The following is an 18854-nucleotide window of genomic DNA, read 5'->3' as shown; positions in this document are numbered from 1 at the left end:
GACACAGAATCGGAAACAGGCTCCAGGCTCTGAGCCATCAGCCCAGAGCCCGACGCGGGGCTCGAACTCACGGACCGCGAGATCGTGACCTGGTTGAAGTCGGACGCTTAACCGACTGCACCACCCAGGCGCCCCAGTAATGTTTATTTTTGAAGGAGAGAGGCACAGAGCATGAGCAGGGAGCGGCAGAGAGAGAGAGGGGGAGACACAGAATCCAAAGCAGGCTCCAGGCTTTGAGCTGTCACACAGAGCCTGACACAGGGCTCGAACTCACAAGCTGCAAGATCATGATCTGAGCTAAAGTTGGACGCTTAGCCCAGTGAGCCACCCAGGTGCCCCTTTATATTTTTATCCAGTTTTTATAGTGATGTGTAGAAAATGGCATAACCATCCGTTCAATCATCAAACATTTGCCAAAGCTGTTAGGCACTTGATATACAATCAGTAAACAAACCAGACAAGAATCCTTGCCTTTGGGAACTTTCATTTTAGTGGGGAGAAACAGACAATAATTAATACACATAAAAGTAAATTTTAAGTTAGAAGAGTAATTCTCTGTAGAAGAGAACCAGAGAAGAAGGGATTCCAAGATGCCAGACAGGGGTGGAAAGAGTAATTCTCTGTAGAAGAGAACCAGAGAAGAAGGGATTCCAAGATGCCAGGTGGGGTGTGGTCCAGGCCTCATCGGGAGCCTGGTGTTTGATCAAAGGATCAAAAGAAGTGAGAAAGTGAGCTGGGCAGACATGTGGGGAAGGCTGTTTCAGGCTGAGGGAACAGCCAGTTGTAAAGACCCTCAGGTGAAGCTATGCGGGGAGGGCTCAAGAAATGGCAGGAGGATTTGCAGAACATGGATGGAACTGGAGGGTGTTAGGCTAAGCGAAATAAGTCAGAGAAAGATACCATATGATTTCACTCATATGTGGAATTTGAGAAACTCAACAGATGAGCATAGGAGAAGCGAAGGAAAAATAAGATAAAAACAGAGGAGGAAAACCATAAGAGACTCTTACATACAGAGAACAAACTGAGGCTTCCTGTGGGGGGATGGGTTAAATGCGTGATGGGCATTAAGGAGGACACTCTTCAGGATGAGCACTGGGTGTCATATGTAAGACACGAATCACTGGGTTTTACTCCTGAAGCCAAGACTATACTGTATGTTAACAAACTTGAATATAAATTTTAAAAAAAGAAATGGCAGGCAGTCACTGCAGCTGGATAGAAGCAATGTGGTGACAGAAGCACAAAATGAAGTCAGAGAGCTAATAAGAATCAAGACCACACAGCACTTCAGGAATATAAAGGACCTAAGCTTTTACTACGGAGGAAATGGGGAGCCACTGGAGGGTTATAATCAGAGGAATGGTATAATCTCATGTTTTAAAGGCTTGCTCTACCTGCTGTGTTGAGAAGATATGAAGACAATAAGGGTAGAAGGTAGGGGATCAGTTAGGAAGCTACCACCACTGACCCAGGTGAGAGGTGTTGGTGGCTCAGGGCCAAGTGGAAGAAGGGGAGATGATAAGAAGGGACCAAATTCTGGGTATGTTCTGAAGGTGGATTAAGGTGCCCAGACAAAATAGAGGATGCCCAGTTAAAATTTAATTTCATGGCACAAAAACAGACACATAGACCAATGGAATAGAATAGAAACCCCAGAACTAGACCCACAAACGTATGGCCAACTCATCTTTGACAAAGCAGGAAAGAACATCCAATGGAAAAAAGACAGCCTCTTTAACAAATGGTGCTGGGAGAACTGGACAGCAACATGCAGAAGGTTGAAACTAGACCACTTTCTCACACCATTCACAAAAATAAACTCAAAATGGATAAAGGACCTAAATGTGAGACAGGAAACCATCAAAACCTTAGAGGAGAAAGCAGGAAAAGACCTCTCTGACCTCAGCCGTAGCAATCTCTTACTCGACACATCCCCAAAGGCAAGGGAATTAAAAGCAAAAGTGAATTACTGGGACCTTAGGAAGATAAAAAGCTTCTGCACAGCAAAGGAAACAACCAACAAAACTAAAAGGCAACCAACGGAATGGGAAAAGATATTTGCAAATGACATATCGGACAAAGGGCTAGTATCCAAAATCTATAAAGAGCTCACCAAACTCCACACCCGAAAAACAAATAACCCAGTGAAGAAATGGGCAGAAGACATGAAGAGACACTTCTCTAAAGAAGACATCCGGATGGCCAACAGGCACATGAAAAGATGTTCAGCGTCGCTCCTTATCAGGGAAATGAAATAAGCCATACAGAGAAAGACAGATACCATATGGTTTCACTCTTATGTGGATCCTGAGAAACTTAACAGGAACCCATGGGGGAGGGGAAGGAAAAAAAAAAAAAAAGAGGTTAGAGTGGGAGAGAGCCAAAGCATAAGAGACTGTTAAAAACTGAGAACAAACTGAGGGTTGATGGGGGGTGGGAGGGAGGGGAGGGTGGGTGATGGGTATTGAGGAGGGCACCTTTTGGGATGAGCACTGGGTGTTGTATGGAAACCAATTTGTCAATAAATTTCATAAAAAAATAAATAAATAAAAATAAAATTTAATTTCAGATAACCAACAGATAATTTTTTATTATGAGTACATCCCGTGTAATACTTGATAGATATGGCTCCAATTCTTCACTCCTCCCTGAATCCATGTCCTTTGTCATGTGACTTACAAGTTCCTCCCTCATAAGAGGCAGGGTATATTTCCCTCCTGATTCGGGTTTGGCCAGGTGATTTGTTTTGGCTAATGAAATGTTTGCAGGCATAGCATGACCAAAGGCTTGAAAAGCACCTGTGCAATTAGGCTTGCTGTCTTGTGCCTCTGCCATCATCATGAGAGGATACTCCTGAGCTCCAAGACTACCAGGAGGAGGTTGGCCACCCAGCTCAGCTCAGCCTAAATTAGCCAATCCACAGTAACCAATAGACTGTCCAATTAAATAAGTACCCATTACTTATCGCTAGATGTCGCAGAGATTTTATGCTTGTTACACAGCATTCTTCCAGCAACTGGCAACTGATGGAGTTGTCTCAGCATACAGACAATACGTAAAATCATAAAACTGGATGAGATCACCCAGAAGAGTGGGTGTAAACAGAGGACTGAGACTGTAGGGCACTCCTTTATTAGGGAGATAAGGAAGAATCAACAAAAGAGTTTGACAAGGACTGACCACTGAACAAGCAGAAAATAAAGAGAGTATGGTATCAGAGAAGCCAAGTAAAATGGGGAGAGGCGGGTAAGAGCTTAGAACTTACCACTGGTGACCTTGTCAAGTGATGTTTGGGTGAACCACTGGGGATGAAACTTCATAGGAATGACTAATTCTTTAGAAAAAAAAGAGTGAGGGGTATCTAGGTGGCTCAGTCAGTTAAGCGTCCAACTCTTGATTTCAGCTCAGGTCATGATCCCAGGGTCATGAGATCGAGCCCTACACTGGGCTCCGTGCAGAGTGTGGAGCCTGCTTGGGATTCTCTCTCTCTCTACCCCTTTCCCACTGGTGCCCTCTCTCTCAAAAATAAATAAATAAACCTCAAAATTAAAAGAGAAAAGAATGGGAGAAAACTGGAGATAATGATTATATAGGCAACTCTTTAAAACATTTTGCTAGGGGCGCCTAGGTGGCGCAGTCGGTTAAGCGTCTGACTTCGGCTCAGGTCACGATCTCGCGGTCCGTGGGTTCGAGCCCCACGTCGGGCTCTGTGCTGACAGCTCGGAGCCTGGAGCCTGTTTCAGTATTCCATGTCTCCCTCTTTCTCCCTCCTCCCCTGCTCATGCTCTGTCTCTCTCTTCTCAAAAATAAATGAACGTTAAAATTAAAAAAAAAAACATTTTGCTAAAAGGGGAGGAGCAAAATGAGATAATAATTGGGAGAACTGGGATCAAGAGCTTTTTTTGTAAGAGAGAAAAATAAGATTATGTTCGTATGCTCACGTGAAGAATACCTTAGGAAGAAAAGACTAAGGAGGGAGAAAGAAAGGAGAATTTCTAGGCCTATGTCCTTGAGTAGGTGAGAGAAGTGGAATCTTGTCCACATGTGGAAAGGCTGCCTTTAAACAGTAACCAGATAGTTCACCTATAGCCCAAGCCAGAAAGGCCAGGTGTACAAGTGCAGACATTGGAAGGCAGGTAGAGGAGGTAGCAGGAGGCTGTGGACATTTCTTCTGATTCTGTCAAACAGGAAGAGTAATCGAAAGTTTGGAAACACAAGTAGCCAGGACACAGTCGCTTAGGAGAATGGAAATGTGAGTGGGCCACAGAAATATGGTATGATTGCCAGGTAGTTTAAAGAGCCAGTTGAGGTCTGGAGTCATGAATCTGAAATGAGACCAGCCCCTATTGGTATGTGTTTTTCTCCGGTCACACTCATCCAATACCTATCTGTACCTACTGTACCTACAGATGCTGGTAGGTGGAAAGGTGGATCTGACAAGGTTGTGTTTAGCCAGGCAAGCCTGAAAAAGCAAAGGCCAGGGAGGATGCAGCACTGGGGAGCGTTACACTGATTGACCTGAGTAAGGAAGAGGAGAGGAGACGTGAAGTATGGGAGGGACATGAAAGACAGTAGGACTGACACAGCGTCATCCAGAGGGAGGGAAATAGAAATCAGAGAACAGGAGACATGAGAATGGCATAGAAAGGCTGCACTTTTTGGCAAAAACAAGGTCTGTGACATGACCATGGGAATGAATAGCTGAACTGGGGTGGAGGTTAAAAACCAGTCACTAGGGCAGACAAATTCAAGGAACTAAGAAGCCAGAGCCTCAGAAGAGTCATCTACTCTAATATTGGAATCACTAAGAATTAAGGCAGAAGCAGTTTAGAAAAGAGTGAAAAAAGAACCAGGAGTGAAACTGTCACCAGATTAAAAAAAAAAAAAAAATCAGGGGTCAGTAATATGAAGTTCAGAGCTGGGTGTTTTCAGAAGTAAGGTGGGAATGGTCTGAAAGGGGCAGTGATGAACAAGGAAGGTGCTTACCCCTGACCCAAGCCCAAGGGCACAAGGCAGTGAGGAAAACTGTGTCCTCAGGCAGAACTGGGTTTCCTCTGGACCAGGGCGTGAAGGGAGCCATCAGAGGAGAGAGCATATATGAGATTTTGCTCATGAAGGACGAGGGAAGGATTTCAGTAGTTAGCGTAGGTTGGGACAAAGGTTCAGAACAGGAGATGCGCAGAGCCTTCTGGAAATTAGAAGGGCAACCTGGGTCTTCCTGCAGGGACTCACATGCATGAGACAAAGTGCTCGATGCGGTTAGACCTGGTGGTTCAAGGCAATCAGCAGTGGTAAGGCTCTGAGTTTGGAAGGACTAGGAGCCTCCCTTTACTCCAGCTGACAGAGGCAAGAAGGTCTGGGGAAGCCTGTGTCTTCCTCTGAGAACACAGGCCTCCTTCCAGCTTCCAGATCTGTGTGTCTGTGGGAGGTGGGATGCTATACAGATATAAAACTGTGACAGTACTGCATATCTTAGAAACATTTTAAAGACATATTACCATAATTGTCAGGTGCTTTCCTCTTGTTCTGATAACAAATGTATTAATATGAAATCAATCTCCCCCCAGGTAGCCTGGGGAACAGTCTGACATAGGATGAATAAAGGAGGCAACACACACACACACACACACACACACACACACACACACACACTACAACCTATATATCATACACACCCACTCTGTGGACTTAGTTTCTTATATATCCCCCCTATAGACATTATATGGCTTCTTATATACCTACCCTATAAAAGTCTATAGTCTCCAGGTCAATGTTTTCCTTCATCTATATGTAGCAATTTTCCTGGCTCCAAACAATCAAAAGGTTTACCAGTTTCCCTAGAAACCTTCTTAAATGTTCTTGTTATTACCAGGATCTTATTCTTCCTGCTACCTGGAAAGGGTCTTCCCATGACCCTTTCCAAATATACTCATGTTCATTCAACAGATTTTTACAGACCCCTTTCAAGGTACACAGCTCTGTCCTAGGAGGTAGAGAGCAGCTGGAAATCTCAGGAAATGACCGGGGTGAATAAAAGATCTGAACGCCTTGTCTTAGGAGTTGATTTTGTGTGGAGCAGTGGGAGAGGAAGGACTAGAATCAGGGCAATGGTTCTGGCACTGCTACTGCCTATCTGTAGGACCGGGCACATGACTTCCCCAGAGTGTCTCCTTGTACAGAAAAGGACAGGTTTTCCACTACAACTTTCCAAGATCTTTGCCAGTTTCTCAGCGATCCACATGCTATGAATCTACTACAATAATCATCCCTGGCCAATTTCATTTTTTCTAATAAGCCACATTCTTTATTTTGTTTGTTTGTTTGTTTGTTTGTTTGTTTGTTTATTATCTGAGCTGAGACACAAAGTGTTGTGATCAGCATTCTGGTAACACTGCAGAAGACTGTGTTTTAGGATGAGGTGGACTACTGGTTGGCCACCTTTTCAAATTCTCTTTCTTAAAAACAGTGCACCCAAGGAAATGTGAGAAATGACACCTGAGGCAGGAAATCCAAGTGCTGTGACAACTTCACCATGAACTGGTGCCCATGAACTAGGGTCTGGGTTGTAAGCTGGGTTTTTCGGTTCCTGAGGACACACAATGCCCACCAGACTACTGACGTTTGGTTAGAAGATGCAACCCGCTGTGGACCCTACGTGATTACAGTCAAATTCTTAACCATTCCCAAACGCTCTTTGCTTTTCTGTAGCCCTTCATGTTTGCTCCTTCTTTGGACTACATGTCAAAGCTGGCTGAAATATAGGAAAACAAAGAGAGCAAACAGAGTTCAAATTAATGACTTTTTCTGTTTGGAAGGAAGGCTGTGATGATATTTGGGATATCTTGATATGAGTTAACTATTGCCTCTTCTTGCCAAGGAGGCCAAGAATTGACTGTAAAGCTTTAGAAACAACAAACACAGAAACACTGATGGAGCCAACAGAACCACATCTGAATCCAACACGTTCTAGTAAGCAGGAGGCATTCGGAATGATTCTGAAGCAATTATAATGTCACTCTCTGACATTATAAGATTGAGACTTTGATGCCTAGTCAGTGAGAGACCCTAACAAGAAAGAGGCACAGACTCGATCGAACACAAGGCTGGGAGAAAAGAGAGAGAGGCGCTTACCTGGATCTTTCTGTTCTCCCAGCTTGTCTAGAATGTTGAAGGAAATGTCCAGGTACTCTCTCTGGATGGCACTGACAGCGATCTTCCTCTGTTTTCTCTGCCTGGGAACAATCTGGATCTTGAATTCGGACTCCTCAGCGCCCTCCTCTTCGGTCTTCCTCTCCGGATTCTGTTCTGTATCCGATTCGGCACTGGCTTCCCCCTTCTCACTTTCCACTGGGTTCTCAGCATCCTCGGGGACTTTGAGGAGGACGGTTTTTACCCCTGAACTTGGCATCGGCCCACTGGGCTTCTCTTCTTGGATGCTGGGCTCTGGGCTGTCGTCCAGTGACACCTCAGGGAGAGCATATGACTTCTGAAGGAGGTCTCGTTTCTGCTTCAGCGTCAGCGGGCTGCCACAGGGAAAGTCCTGTGGCTCCCCCGGCTTTGATAATTCTGCGGAGTCCACGGGGTCCTCCAGAGCTATGAGCGCCGAGTCCGTGGCACCTGCTGACTGGTTGTTTCCTGAGTCCTTGGAAGAAAAGTCTTTGGAACAATCCTCCACGCTCACTTGCACGAGGGGAGGCGTGCTGAGGCTGGGGACAGAGCAGGGGCTGGGGACTGAGGGAGAGGAGGTGGCCTTCTTAGCAGAGGCCCCCTCATTTCCCGGGCCCGTGGTCTCCTCTTCTTCATCGCTCTCTACTATTCGGAGAGGGGGAAGGGGCTCAAACACAAGGGAGTCGCTGTCAGACGTTGAGAGCACCGAGCGTTTCTCAGGCCCAGATGTTGAATCGGAGGACAAATCTATCAGATCTAAATCCTCTTTAGGAGCAGGCTTTACAGGAGAATCAACCTTGACCTCAAACGTCTCCATGCAGTTTAACCGAACTTCAGGTATCACGGGCCTGCGAGCTTCCTGGAAACTTTCCATTGCTGGGTTCTCGGGTGGTTCGGGGTCGTCGGGCCGAGTAGCAGAATTCTGTCTGGGACGTCCGTGGTCATGTCTTTGCATGATGTAAGCGGCATGGACGGGAGGCTTATCTAGGTCACACCGGTCTATGCAGGACTTCCTCCGGTGCTCGTCTAATGTAAACAAGAGGGAGTCTGCATTCCCTATATCAAGAGATTTTTGTTTTAAAGAGCGCAGCTTTTTTTTCTGAATGCTTTCTTCTCTCACACAGTGCAGAATGCTGTCTTGTAATGCGCCCGTTTCTCTATATTCGGCCAGTTCTATTTCACCTGATTAAAACAGAAAAAGCTAGTACTATTTTACTTGGAGACGTCACCATTTTTCCCCCTCATACTTGGGCACACAATTGGCATAAATCATAACCACAATCCCGGCTCCAATAGGAGGTAAAACTGACTTTCTGGCCAAGTTTTTATAAAGTTCAATTCTAATTTCGAAAACCAGAAAAACTCTGGAATGAAAGAACCCGAAATGGCAGTTTAAGATCTTATTTCCAAAATCAGGCTTCAGGATAATTCCTCAGCTCTATTCATTTGTGCACAGGAGAGGGGAATCGCTTTTGGCTGAGGCAGATCTAGGAAACTGTATTCAAATTGTGTGGAAGAGAAGCAAACATTTTGCAACAAATCAAATCAAGCAATGGCCCTCTAAGACGATCATGACGTTAATGATGTATCCATCCAGTCACGTATATATATAAGTGCATATATATATATACTGTTTGTGCATACATATATATAAAATCAACGGTATTAAAATGTGTAGTAACATAATAAAAGTAAGATTTCACCCCAAACAAACGGTAGAGTACAACATTTCTGCATAAAATTACTAAGAGGAAAAAATTCATACTTCTCTGAACATTCATCTCAACCGGCTGATATTTCACCATTTTGCTGCCGCCTATTCTTTTCAATCTTGCAAAAAAAGTTTGAGACTCTTTATTGCAGGGTCCAGTAGGTGTATCATGAATATCAGATTCATCAAAAACACTATCTTCTTCTAATTGGGGAGAGAAAGTCAAAATTACACTTAGGAGGTTATTCTCTCTTAGGCTGTGTCTACACAAGCATTTCAATGAAAGCATGAGGGAACAAAGTCTGAGGTGGTTTCTACACCAGCTCAAGTTCTGGCCACAGCTTGGTATTTCATCCAGATGTCAAATCATCCAAATGTTGACAGAGCAACCTGTTACAAGGTGGCTCTCATTTCCCATGTGACAACTGGCAGCACTTTCAAGAGAGGCATCTCAATATTCCAGTAGGGCCTTCGTGGGGACACTTTTCCAATGCTCTCAAAATCGGATAACGCATACATTTCGGGAATCTGTGACACTCCTTGAACATGCCTGCTTTGGGTGAATTTTCAGGCTAATTTGGCAAAAGAGAATTCGACACAATGAGTAGGTCTTGCCCTTTCCAAAAACATATGCCTTCCTGGGATTTGAGAACTGGCATAGACACAGCCTAACAGTACATGCACCTTATACTTTGTGAATGCAAAATACTGTACTCTACATTTGGTAATGAGACACACGACACACAGAAAAAGCTTAGAGAAGCCACTGGTCATTTCAAAAGCTCCACAAATGATTATGGACTGAAAGAGTAAACAAAGGAAAAAGAAAACAGAAAATAACATTCCCCCCTATTAAAGTAAGACCCTTCTCTGGGGAGTTTGCCATGTGTAACTGTTATGAATCCTAGAAAGCCTCTTTGACGCCGATGATCCTGAGGCTCCGTAAACAAACCTGTCACTTAGAGTGCCTAGCAAGATTATTTCTGGTACTCTTTTATCCCTATTTAGCTACTTTTAAATCAAAGATAAACCCAAAAACATATTAATGAGGAAAGGGTTTCCATGTTGCAACCCACAAAGTTCAGTTGATAAATTTTCTTCTTTCATCCTTTGGAAAAGCCAAAGCCCTATACAAAGCAGCAAAACAAAACAAAACAAAACAAAACACTACAAAAATGCATTTAATACCACAATAAACATAATTAACCTACTAGTCAAGGTGAATATCACTGAAATCATAGTACTTGGCCTATTTTTATGTCTACCCATATGACAAAATAAAGCTCGGGTGTATTATAGCGATTTAAGATTTCTTGAGCATTCGGGGAGTACAAGAGAGAGCCAAATTTTAAGGATTAATCCTGTCCTAAGACACAAGACTCTACCACTAAATGAAATTTGAAGCAGCAGATGATAGATAATCATACTAATCTCTTTGGGTCAAATAATAACTAAGTGTTAATGATCAAAATGATACAAAACGTCTGCAAAGAAGACAAAGCCTATCAGATCCCCACGTTTCTGGGGAGATGCCACACAATGATCTGTTCTATTTCTTTACATCCTTTAAAAAATATATTCCCTTTCGAAAAATACAGTTTTCAAGGAAATAGTTATGTGACTTCCGTTAGAATAATTTTGAAATAATTCTCAAAACATACTGAATGAGAGATGGAAGGACTTCAAGATGGCTCCTCCCATTCAGAAAGGCTCATCTGAGACTGGCCCAAATGCTGAGCCCAGATTGAGGACCTCTGTAGTTTAATTGAGTCTATCCAATTTTCCAGAAGCTAGGACCAGATTGAGGACCTCTGTAGTTTAATTGAGTCTATCCAATTTTCCAGAAGCTAGGACCGAAGTTGGTAGACAAGATATTCTTCAGGAAGGATTGGAGTGCTACCAGAACTTAAAAGAACTTCGGTCTCACAGTTCCCGTCTACGGCCAACCTAGATTCTTGGACCTTTTAGCAATAAATGAACACTGGTCCAGTCCATCCTAACGAGGTATTTCCAGAGCAGTCCTAACAAGTCAGAATCTACACAAAGGGTCATGGGGTGCTTGGCCTTCTCCCAGGATTAGATTAGATGATGTCACCTTTTACAAGTCTAGACACCTTGTGACTTGCACTAAAGACATACACCTTGGTTCTTCATCTTTCATCTGAAAACATCCAGGCTGGGATTTTACTCTATCTAAAGTTTCATTCTACTGCCTTCTTTGCAGAAAAGCTATCAATATAAAAAGTGTTGATACTGGAAATAATTTAAACCCACGCAGCAAAAATTGCATTTCAGTTGCCGTAAATCAATTCTTACTGAACAAGGAGGCTAGGAAGAAGCAATTGAGCGAATTTAGATTCCATTCAAATCTGTGAGCACAAAGTTCAGGAGGAAACTAGAGACGACAAGATTATGGCTCATGGTTCCACGGAGTGCTGACCAAGATGTATTTCACAGCCCAAAACAAGATGCTTCCAACGCACAGGAAAAGGCTTACAAAGGCTACTTAACCAAACTGCCGACAATTTTTTTTTTTTTTACAACACATTTCTCATGAAATGGGCTTTAGAAGCATATCAGTTATTTCTCTGGAATGCTCATTTAAAAAAAAAATTAAAGCAGCAACATTCATAGGAAAGTTGGAACGTTAACGAAGCAGTAGGCGGTTTTTTGATTCCAGAATGATACCAGGGGGCGTTCCACTATCTCCTAAGAAAAACATTGTCCAGAAATGTATTACATATTCAAGCTAAGTTTGGGGTAGAATTGAGACAGGTAAAGTACCTTTTTCTTTTTCGCTGTATCTGCTTATGTTACTGTTGTCACTGTACAAAGGTCCTGCCGTGGCATGGGGCTTGCAGCTATGATACTGTGCATTGAGTGTATTGACTGTTATGTGAATCAGATGCAGCAGGACCTTGCTGATATCACAGTCTCGGTATGGATACTGCTCAATAAAATGGAGGGAGAAAAATATAAACAGTTATTTTGAAGGGTAAGTTTTTCCACTTGATCTTGCTAGATGTTTTTCTCAGTATTTCTCGGGGTGATAAAAAGAAATATACAGAAAAGCAAAACCGTTAAGTTTTTATTATGGTCTTATTTTGACAAGGGATCACATTCCCTTCTACTTGTACCAAACCACAGACGGCAATGCGTGCCAGTTCACAGTTACAATTCCTTTCAAGGAAATTCTCTGGCATGAACGCAATTTTAAATATTTTCTTTGTTTTCTGACATAATAATTAAAACAAAGATAAAATCTGAGATTCTGACCATAAACAGAGATTGTTGATCTCAGTAGCCTACAATTTGTTATTTTTTGTTTTTGACATTTGTAGCACCTCCACTGGCCTGGTCTCTATTTCTATTTCTATTCCCATGGATTTTGACTTCCCAACACTAATTGTACATCATGATTCTTTCTCTGAAGGTCAAATTACTCTCCTACAAAATTCTCAAATTAGATCTCTTCAGTGTTCTCCTCTCTAAGAGAATCATTGCAGCCTAAAAAGGAGTGACGACAGACACTCACCTTGTAAAGGATGACAAGCAAGGCCTTCAACCACATCTGCCGGATGTGAGGTTTTAGGGACCAGAGGGAACAACGAGGTGGCTGTTGGAAATAATGCCGTAGCTGAGGACAAGAGCAGTATTTGAGCACCTGAACCACCAAGGGGAGAAGGTGTTTGCCCAAGTTAATGTTATAGTCCATCACCTGAAAGAGGAAAAATACTAGTAACTGAAGGAAAGCTGTAAAGAACGTTCGCAAGCCTAAAGGAAAATTTGAACCATCAGAACAATAGGCAAAATATTTAAAAGGCATTTCACAAAATATTAACAGTAATGGCCAATGAACAAAGAAGGGGAAATGTTAAACCCCACAAGAAATAAAAAACTTGCAAATTAAAATCATTTGAATCCACTTAATTATCTAATTGTTTAATGTCTCCACTAAACTACAAATTAAAAATAAAATTTTATCTATTAAAATGTCCTATTAAACTATTAACTAGAATTAAACTAGAATCAATTAAAACACCCACTATTGGTAATCACTGGGGAAAACAGGCATTCTCAGATGTCACTGGCAAGAGTATTATTCAACACAGCCTTTCAGGAGAGCAAGTTAGCAATATCTATTCAGAAGTAAGAAAAAGTACTCACAGCCCCCAATACAGATTTAAATAAATCTTAAGGAAAAAATCAGACAACTGTTGCAAGATGTATACATAAAGATATCCAGCCTTATAGTCACTCCAAATTTGAAAATAACCTCCATAGTCAACAATACGAGATTAGTTAAGTGAAAGATTGTTTGTATGACAACACTACGTAGCCATGAAATGGGATATGATACAAATTTATTTACATGATATAGACTTCATAATAAAGTTTAAAAGAGGTTACATATATTTATCCACATGTATAATATGATCCCATTATTGTAGAAAATATGTGTGCACATACATATACATGTATATATGTATATATGAATGTATATAAATTTGGAGCCAGCAGTATACACCAAAATGTTAGTGACTTATTTTGTCATGGGTTTCCTGGAGATTAGTATTTAATCTTTTGCTTTATTAAAATAAATATGCATAATATAAATATAGAGAGTAGGGGGTGCCAGGGTGGCACAGTCCATTAAGCGTCCAACCCTTGATCTCAGCTGAGGTCATGATCTCAGGGTTCATGAGGTTGAGCCCTGTATCGGGCTCTGCACTGACAGTGCAGAGCCTGCTTGGGATTCTGTCTGTCCTTCTCTCTGCCCCTCCCCTGCTTGTGCTCTCTCACTTTCAAAATAAACTTTAAAAAAAAATTTTTTTTAAAAAGAGAGTAGTGAGGGAAGAAAAGAGGAAGGGAGGGGAGTCTGTTCCTGAAATGGAGGATCCCTTCATCATAAACAACTGAGTATTCGTGCTGATCCGTCTAGTTACCAGGATCAGCAAAAAACAACTACATACATATTGCTGCCAATTTGCTTATCTGTGTTCATTATATTACAATCTATTCGAACTAACTGATAAAAGCTACCATCACTGAGCTCCTACCATGAGACAGGCACTGATTAAAGGCTTTGCAATATGGTGTCTCTAATCTTTCAAAAACAAAAATCTGTTACTAATGAGCAAAGAAGCAGGGGATGCCTAAGGCCATAACAGTTAATAACAGTGGCAGAGTTGAAATTCATATCAATTTCTCTCTAGCCCCATGCTCGACACCCGTTGCAGATTGGTTCTGGAGAGTGAGATTTGTAGCACTGGTCAAATTAGGCATACATATACCCAATAATAACATTAATTCTGCCCTCTATCCGTATCTGAAAGGAATTCTCACAGTGGTGGATAAGATACGTGTGCAGGATGTTCACTGCTGAGCTGTATGGAGTGGTGAGTAGATGGGAGCAATATGAGTGTCCATCACTGGGGGAATGACTATCCATCACGGGGGGACTGGATAGTTAAAGCATGGTAAATGTACACCATGGTGTAAAATTCGGCAGTGAGCAGTAACAGACAACACGGAAAAAGCCAGTGATGATAATGTAACATGGAGTAAGTCGTATGATTAACTCAATTCTCCACTTGAAGCCAAAAAAGACACGAGATTTTTAAAAACCCAGAAACAAAAATTCTACACTCCCTTACTGTTTAATGGGTAGAGTTTCAGTTTAGGATAATGAAGAAGTTCTAGAGATGGACAGTGGTTACATAACAATGCAAATACACTTAATGCCACTGAATTATATACTTAAAAGTGGCTAAGATGGTAAATTTTATGTTAGGTATGTTTCACTCCTGCCCCCACCCCAAAATTCTATACTCCCTGTAAGTCTTACTCATCTCATACCCCTTTCCACACACCCCCACCTGATAAAGTGACTTGTGTAAACCTTTACACAAAACCAATGTTGGCCAAATGGAACTTAATGACTTGCTTCTCCTAAAACCCCAACAACAGGGCTCCCGAAAGCTTACACTTACTTGGGCAATTCCTGCAATAAACGCATTAAAGCAAGTTGACAGGCGCATTTTTTGAGGTGCGATCATGAAGCAACCTTCCTGTTGGTCATAGCCTAGTAAGACGTACAGGTGCCGCTTGACTGTGTTGAAGGCCTTCGCACTGCTGATGTCTGACTCGGCACTGCTCTCGTCCTTGGCCATGAACTTCATGAGCACTGTGATCAGCTGGTGAACTGTCTGGTGGTCGATCCCAGCATCTTCGGGGAGCAAGTCCTTGATGGTGTTGTCATTCTCAGGAGACTGTTGTCCTGTCAGTGCAAGAAAGGTCATCAGTGAGTGGCTCCCTCACAGGGAAGTTCACACTAAAATCACACTAAATGGTGTCAATAAAGCACCATTCTAGCTGCTTCCACTAAATATTGAAAGGGTCTGTTCTGGACAAATTTAAAGGCAAACTATGGCTACCGAGCAAAGCATTAGTCCAGGGGTGGACGTTATTGTGTCCATCCACGACCAAGTAATTTGGGAGTAATAAGGGAATAGAAATAAAAATAAGGTACTAGAAAGCACGGTTATCTTTGAACAGCAATAAAAATACCTAAATAAGCTTTGCATTTAGCAATTTTTTAAGTCTCTGGGCAAAGTTTTATCCTCAATGATAAAGATAAGTTTCTCTTCCAGCTTTGTAAAATAAGCACATAAAGATAACCACAAAAATAATATCCTAAAATCCACTGAGCACAAAGACATCCACTGAGTTATTTTGTTTAAACTATTATCTCAATTCAGATATGTTCATCAATCAGCTGGTTGGGGTGGCGGGGGGTGGGGTGGGGGAGTAAAGTTTTCTTTTCCAAATCCTGAGATATTAGCAGTGTGTGCTCTTTGAAGGATATAGTCAAAGTTATAAATAGTAAATTATAGTCCCTGCTATATGTAATGAGAAACATATAAGGGAGGGGACAGACAGAAAGAAAGAAGCATGAGCTTTTGAAAACAGAAAAGTATCACATGAAGGTGAGCTGAGAGTTTACATGGAAAGAAAAAATACCTCAGTCCTTGACTTACTCTTAACCTAACAAATAATTGTATCTGAGCAGCTCCCTGACACTGACTTTGTCTCTGTTATTTTTCAAAGTCAAAAATTATACCCTGTCTCCACTTGTTTTTCTGCCTCTTCTGATCTGGCTTGGTTTGGGACTTTTGGTGAAGGAAGAGTGAGATTAGCTCTTCTATATTTATGTTTGGGGCCTTATTCAAGGGTTATTTGGGGTTTGAATTCGTGCCCTTTCTTTGACAGGCAACATCAGAATTTCTCAGTTGAAAACAAGGTTTTTGCCTGGTGGCTTAGGTGACACACACCAGCACTCTCGTCTCTCATTCTGCCAGAAAAGTTCTGCTAAACAATGACAGGCTTTGGTTACAAACCATTATAAACCAGACCTTGATTATATCCGGTATAATTGTGGGATGAAGGCTACAAAGAGGAGGTAGGTAGTAATTTATATCCATTAACTCCTCAACTAATTTGGTCAAGTCTCAATCTTGCAGGACACACCCAAGAGAAACGAGAAAGAGGAAATACTACTTCTGGGGACTGAGGAAACCAGCTGTCTCAAGGCCAAACACCTCCCTAGAGCAGTGGCATGAAAGTAATGTCAACTTCAGAATTTACTAGTTTAGAAGTACATGTGAGGTAACAAGCTTGGCTGTCTAGTTTTCCCCAGATGCTCAGAATAATGTTTGTCTGTTCAAGAGTGATACACTGAGAAGGGGTCATTGGCAGTGGGTGAACAGCAACATTGTCAACTAAGTCTAAGAGCCTCTCATTTAGGGGAAACCACCCGACAAACTTCAATAGGACCCTAGGACATTAACATTTTCTGTCTCATAGAGTCTGTGTATGAAGAGTAAATGTGTGCAATGTGCTTTAGAGAAGGTTTCACCAAAAACTATTCCTATAAAACCTAAGGACTGTTTATTACAGTGTTCTATATGCATCAATGACAGTGATCAATAATTTGCTAACACCATTATTTATGAGGCACACATCAGTCATCAGGAAAAAATAAGTCATTTATATGGAACACCCTATTTTACCAAGAGGCCAGAAATGTGAAACATTGCTGCATATTACAATTAAATTAAATGTCTGAAATAGAAGATCAGACCAAAAGCAATACCTATGTAAATCCTCATAAAACAAAATAGGAAAAGTTTAGAGAACCATCTTTCCGGCATTGAAAAATATTTAATCTTGATTTTTTTTTTCTCTTCTCCAGACTATTACTTTACAACTAGAAGGAATTATTGCTTTGGGCAAGATCAGGCCACGAATGTCACAAGTGTGAGAATGTAGGCCCCCTGCAGGGTTCAATGTTATTGTAACAGCAAGTGATGGCTGTTACAATATAGCTCCATTCCTCAATTTATTTCAGCTGGGGGTGGGGGTGGGGGCAAAATTTAAGGGACTTTGTATCACTGTCCTGTGCAGCCACCTCCAAGTTCGGACTGGCTAGACTCCAAAATCCCCGTGTTAAAAATGGAACGAAGGAGCGTTTGCGAAGGAGTCGCTCTTTGTTTATGGCCCTGAGTATCCAGGGACCTCAGTACAGAAGTAACGGGATTCCAAACAAGGCTGAACTAAGACACTGGCTCCTCATATCATTCCATCCTAGTTCAGGTCTAGAAAACAAATCATCAGACCTTCATCTTTTAAATATTTCAAAATCCTTCCCATTGTAAGTAGACGTTCGTTCAAAAAGTATGTAACCTAACCTTTCTGGTCAAATCCTATTTTCCTAACGATTAAGTACCACTTCACGAATGCCCTATTTCCATTTGAAATATATCTTCATGGATCTTCAGTGTTTTAGCTTTAAGTTTGCTGCTCTTTCTTTGCTTCCCCTGAATAAGCAATAACGAGTGATCTTTAACCATTAAATGTACTGAAAAAAAAAAAACAAAAACAAGAAATAGTTGATGAAACCTTTTGCATAAAGTGGAAAAAAAAATCTTTCAATCCAAAATTCACTCCTCTAGTGTGGGCTTTGCAAGTCTATGCCGTGTCTATTATCTTTCTTTACAACAGCATAAGTTTGTCACTGGGACACTCTCCATAAAAAAAAAAAAAAAAAAAAAAAAAGTTTCCTTAATCAAATCCCTAAGAAAAATGAGCTTAGAAAAGCTGGAGTTTTCTTTATTGATAAGGACAGTATTACTGGCTCAGTTATCTACAAAGGGTATGGAATTTCCATTTTAAAACTGAAGGACTATGATATTTTCTCTAAGATGTGACAATTAAAACACTTTGGAATTCTAGTTTTGAATCATAGTCTATGAAATTCCTGTATCTGTTTTTAACTATGGAGATTTAATGTGTTGAATTTTTGCTTTTACCATTTCTCTAAAGAAAAATGTAAGTATCTTTATAATCATGAGGCAGAGTTACTCCTACCATAAATTTATCATGGACTGTTTCCATCATAATCTGTCCACAGAGTGGCACAACTGATTGAAACTCCAAAGTGTAATATAATTTTATTTATTTGATGATTTGAAACCAGGCAGGATCAGGATCTGCTTTTCCAGACTTATCTCCTATTACTCCACCCCAAATGGTCAACATTCTTACAAGCTGGGCTACATGTGGATCTCAGAACATAGCCAATACTTTCCCACCTTTGTATCTTTGCTCAGGGTGATATACTCTCCCAGCACCCCCAACCCCAGCCAATCTCATCCTATGAATCTCAGAAGCCATTCTTACTACATATCCCCACCCTCCTCTCAGCCTCTCAGAATTTAGGGTGTGATCCCTAAATTCTATAAATCCCCAAAGACAAGAGAAGAGGGAAGATGGGAGAGAAGAATGGGGGGAAATTTCCATTATCATTTCCTAACTCTCATGTGGCAAACTGCAAGGCAGAACTTTTTTTTTTTTTTAATTTACATCCAAATTAGTTAGCATACAGTGCAACAATGATTTCGGGAGTAGATTC

At 41.4% G+C, this 18854-nt stretch overlaps 1 protein-coding gene across 9 annotated transcripts in view; it reads right to left on the bottom strand.

The window, feature by feature from the left end:
• The window catches only part of UNC79 (unc-79 homolog, NALCN channel complex subunit), a 226044-nt gene that overhangs the window by 85406 nt on the left and 121784 nt on the right, over positions 1-18854 (bottom strand). For 8 of the 9 annotated variants that reach the window (XM_047864606.1, XM_047864607.1, XM_047864609.1 and 5 more), the window contains 5 exons: positions 14875-15161; positions 12417-12599; positions 11666-11828; positions 8936-9085; positions 7135-8352 (listed from right to left, as the gene is read on the bottom strand). In XM_047864606.1, the coding sequence (XP_047720562.1) occupies positions 7135-8352; positions 8936-9085; positions 11666-11828; positions 12417-12599; positions 14875-15161 (2001 nt within the window). The remainder of the gene's footprint in view (positions 1-7134; positions 8353-8935; positions 9086-11665; positions 11829-12416; positions 12600-14874; positions 15162-18854) is intronic. The other variant, XM_047864602.1, reaches the window with a different exon arrangement.

The sequence above is a fragment of the Prionailurus viverrinus genome, chromosome B3 (assembly GCF_022837055.1).
Source record: "Prionailurus viverrinus isolate Anna chromosome B3, UM_Priviv_1.0, whole genome shotgun sequence".
NCBI classification, from domain to species: Eukaryota; Metazoa; Chordata; class Mammalia; order Carnivora; family Felidae; genus Prionailurus; species Prionailurus viverrinus.
This window is presented reverse-complemented; position numbering and strand designations above follow the sequence as displayed.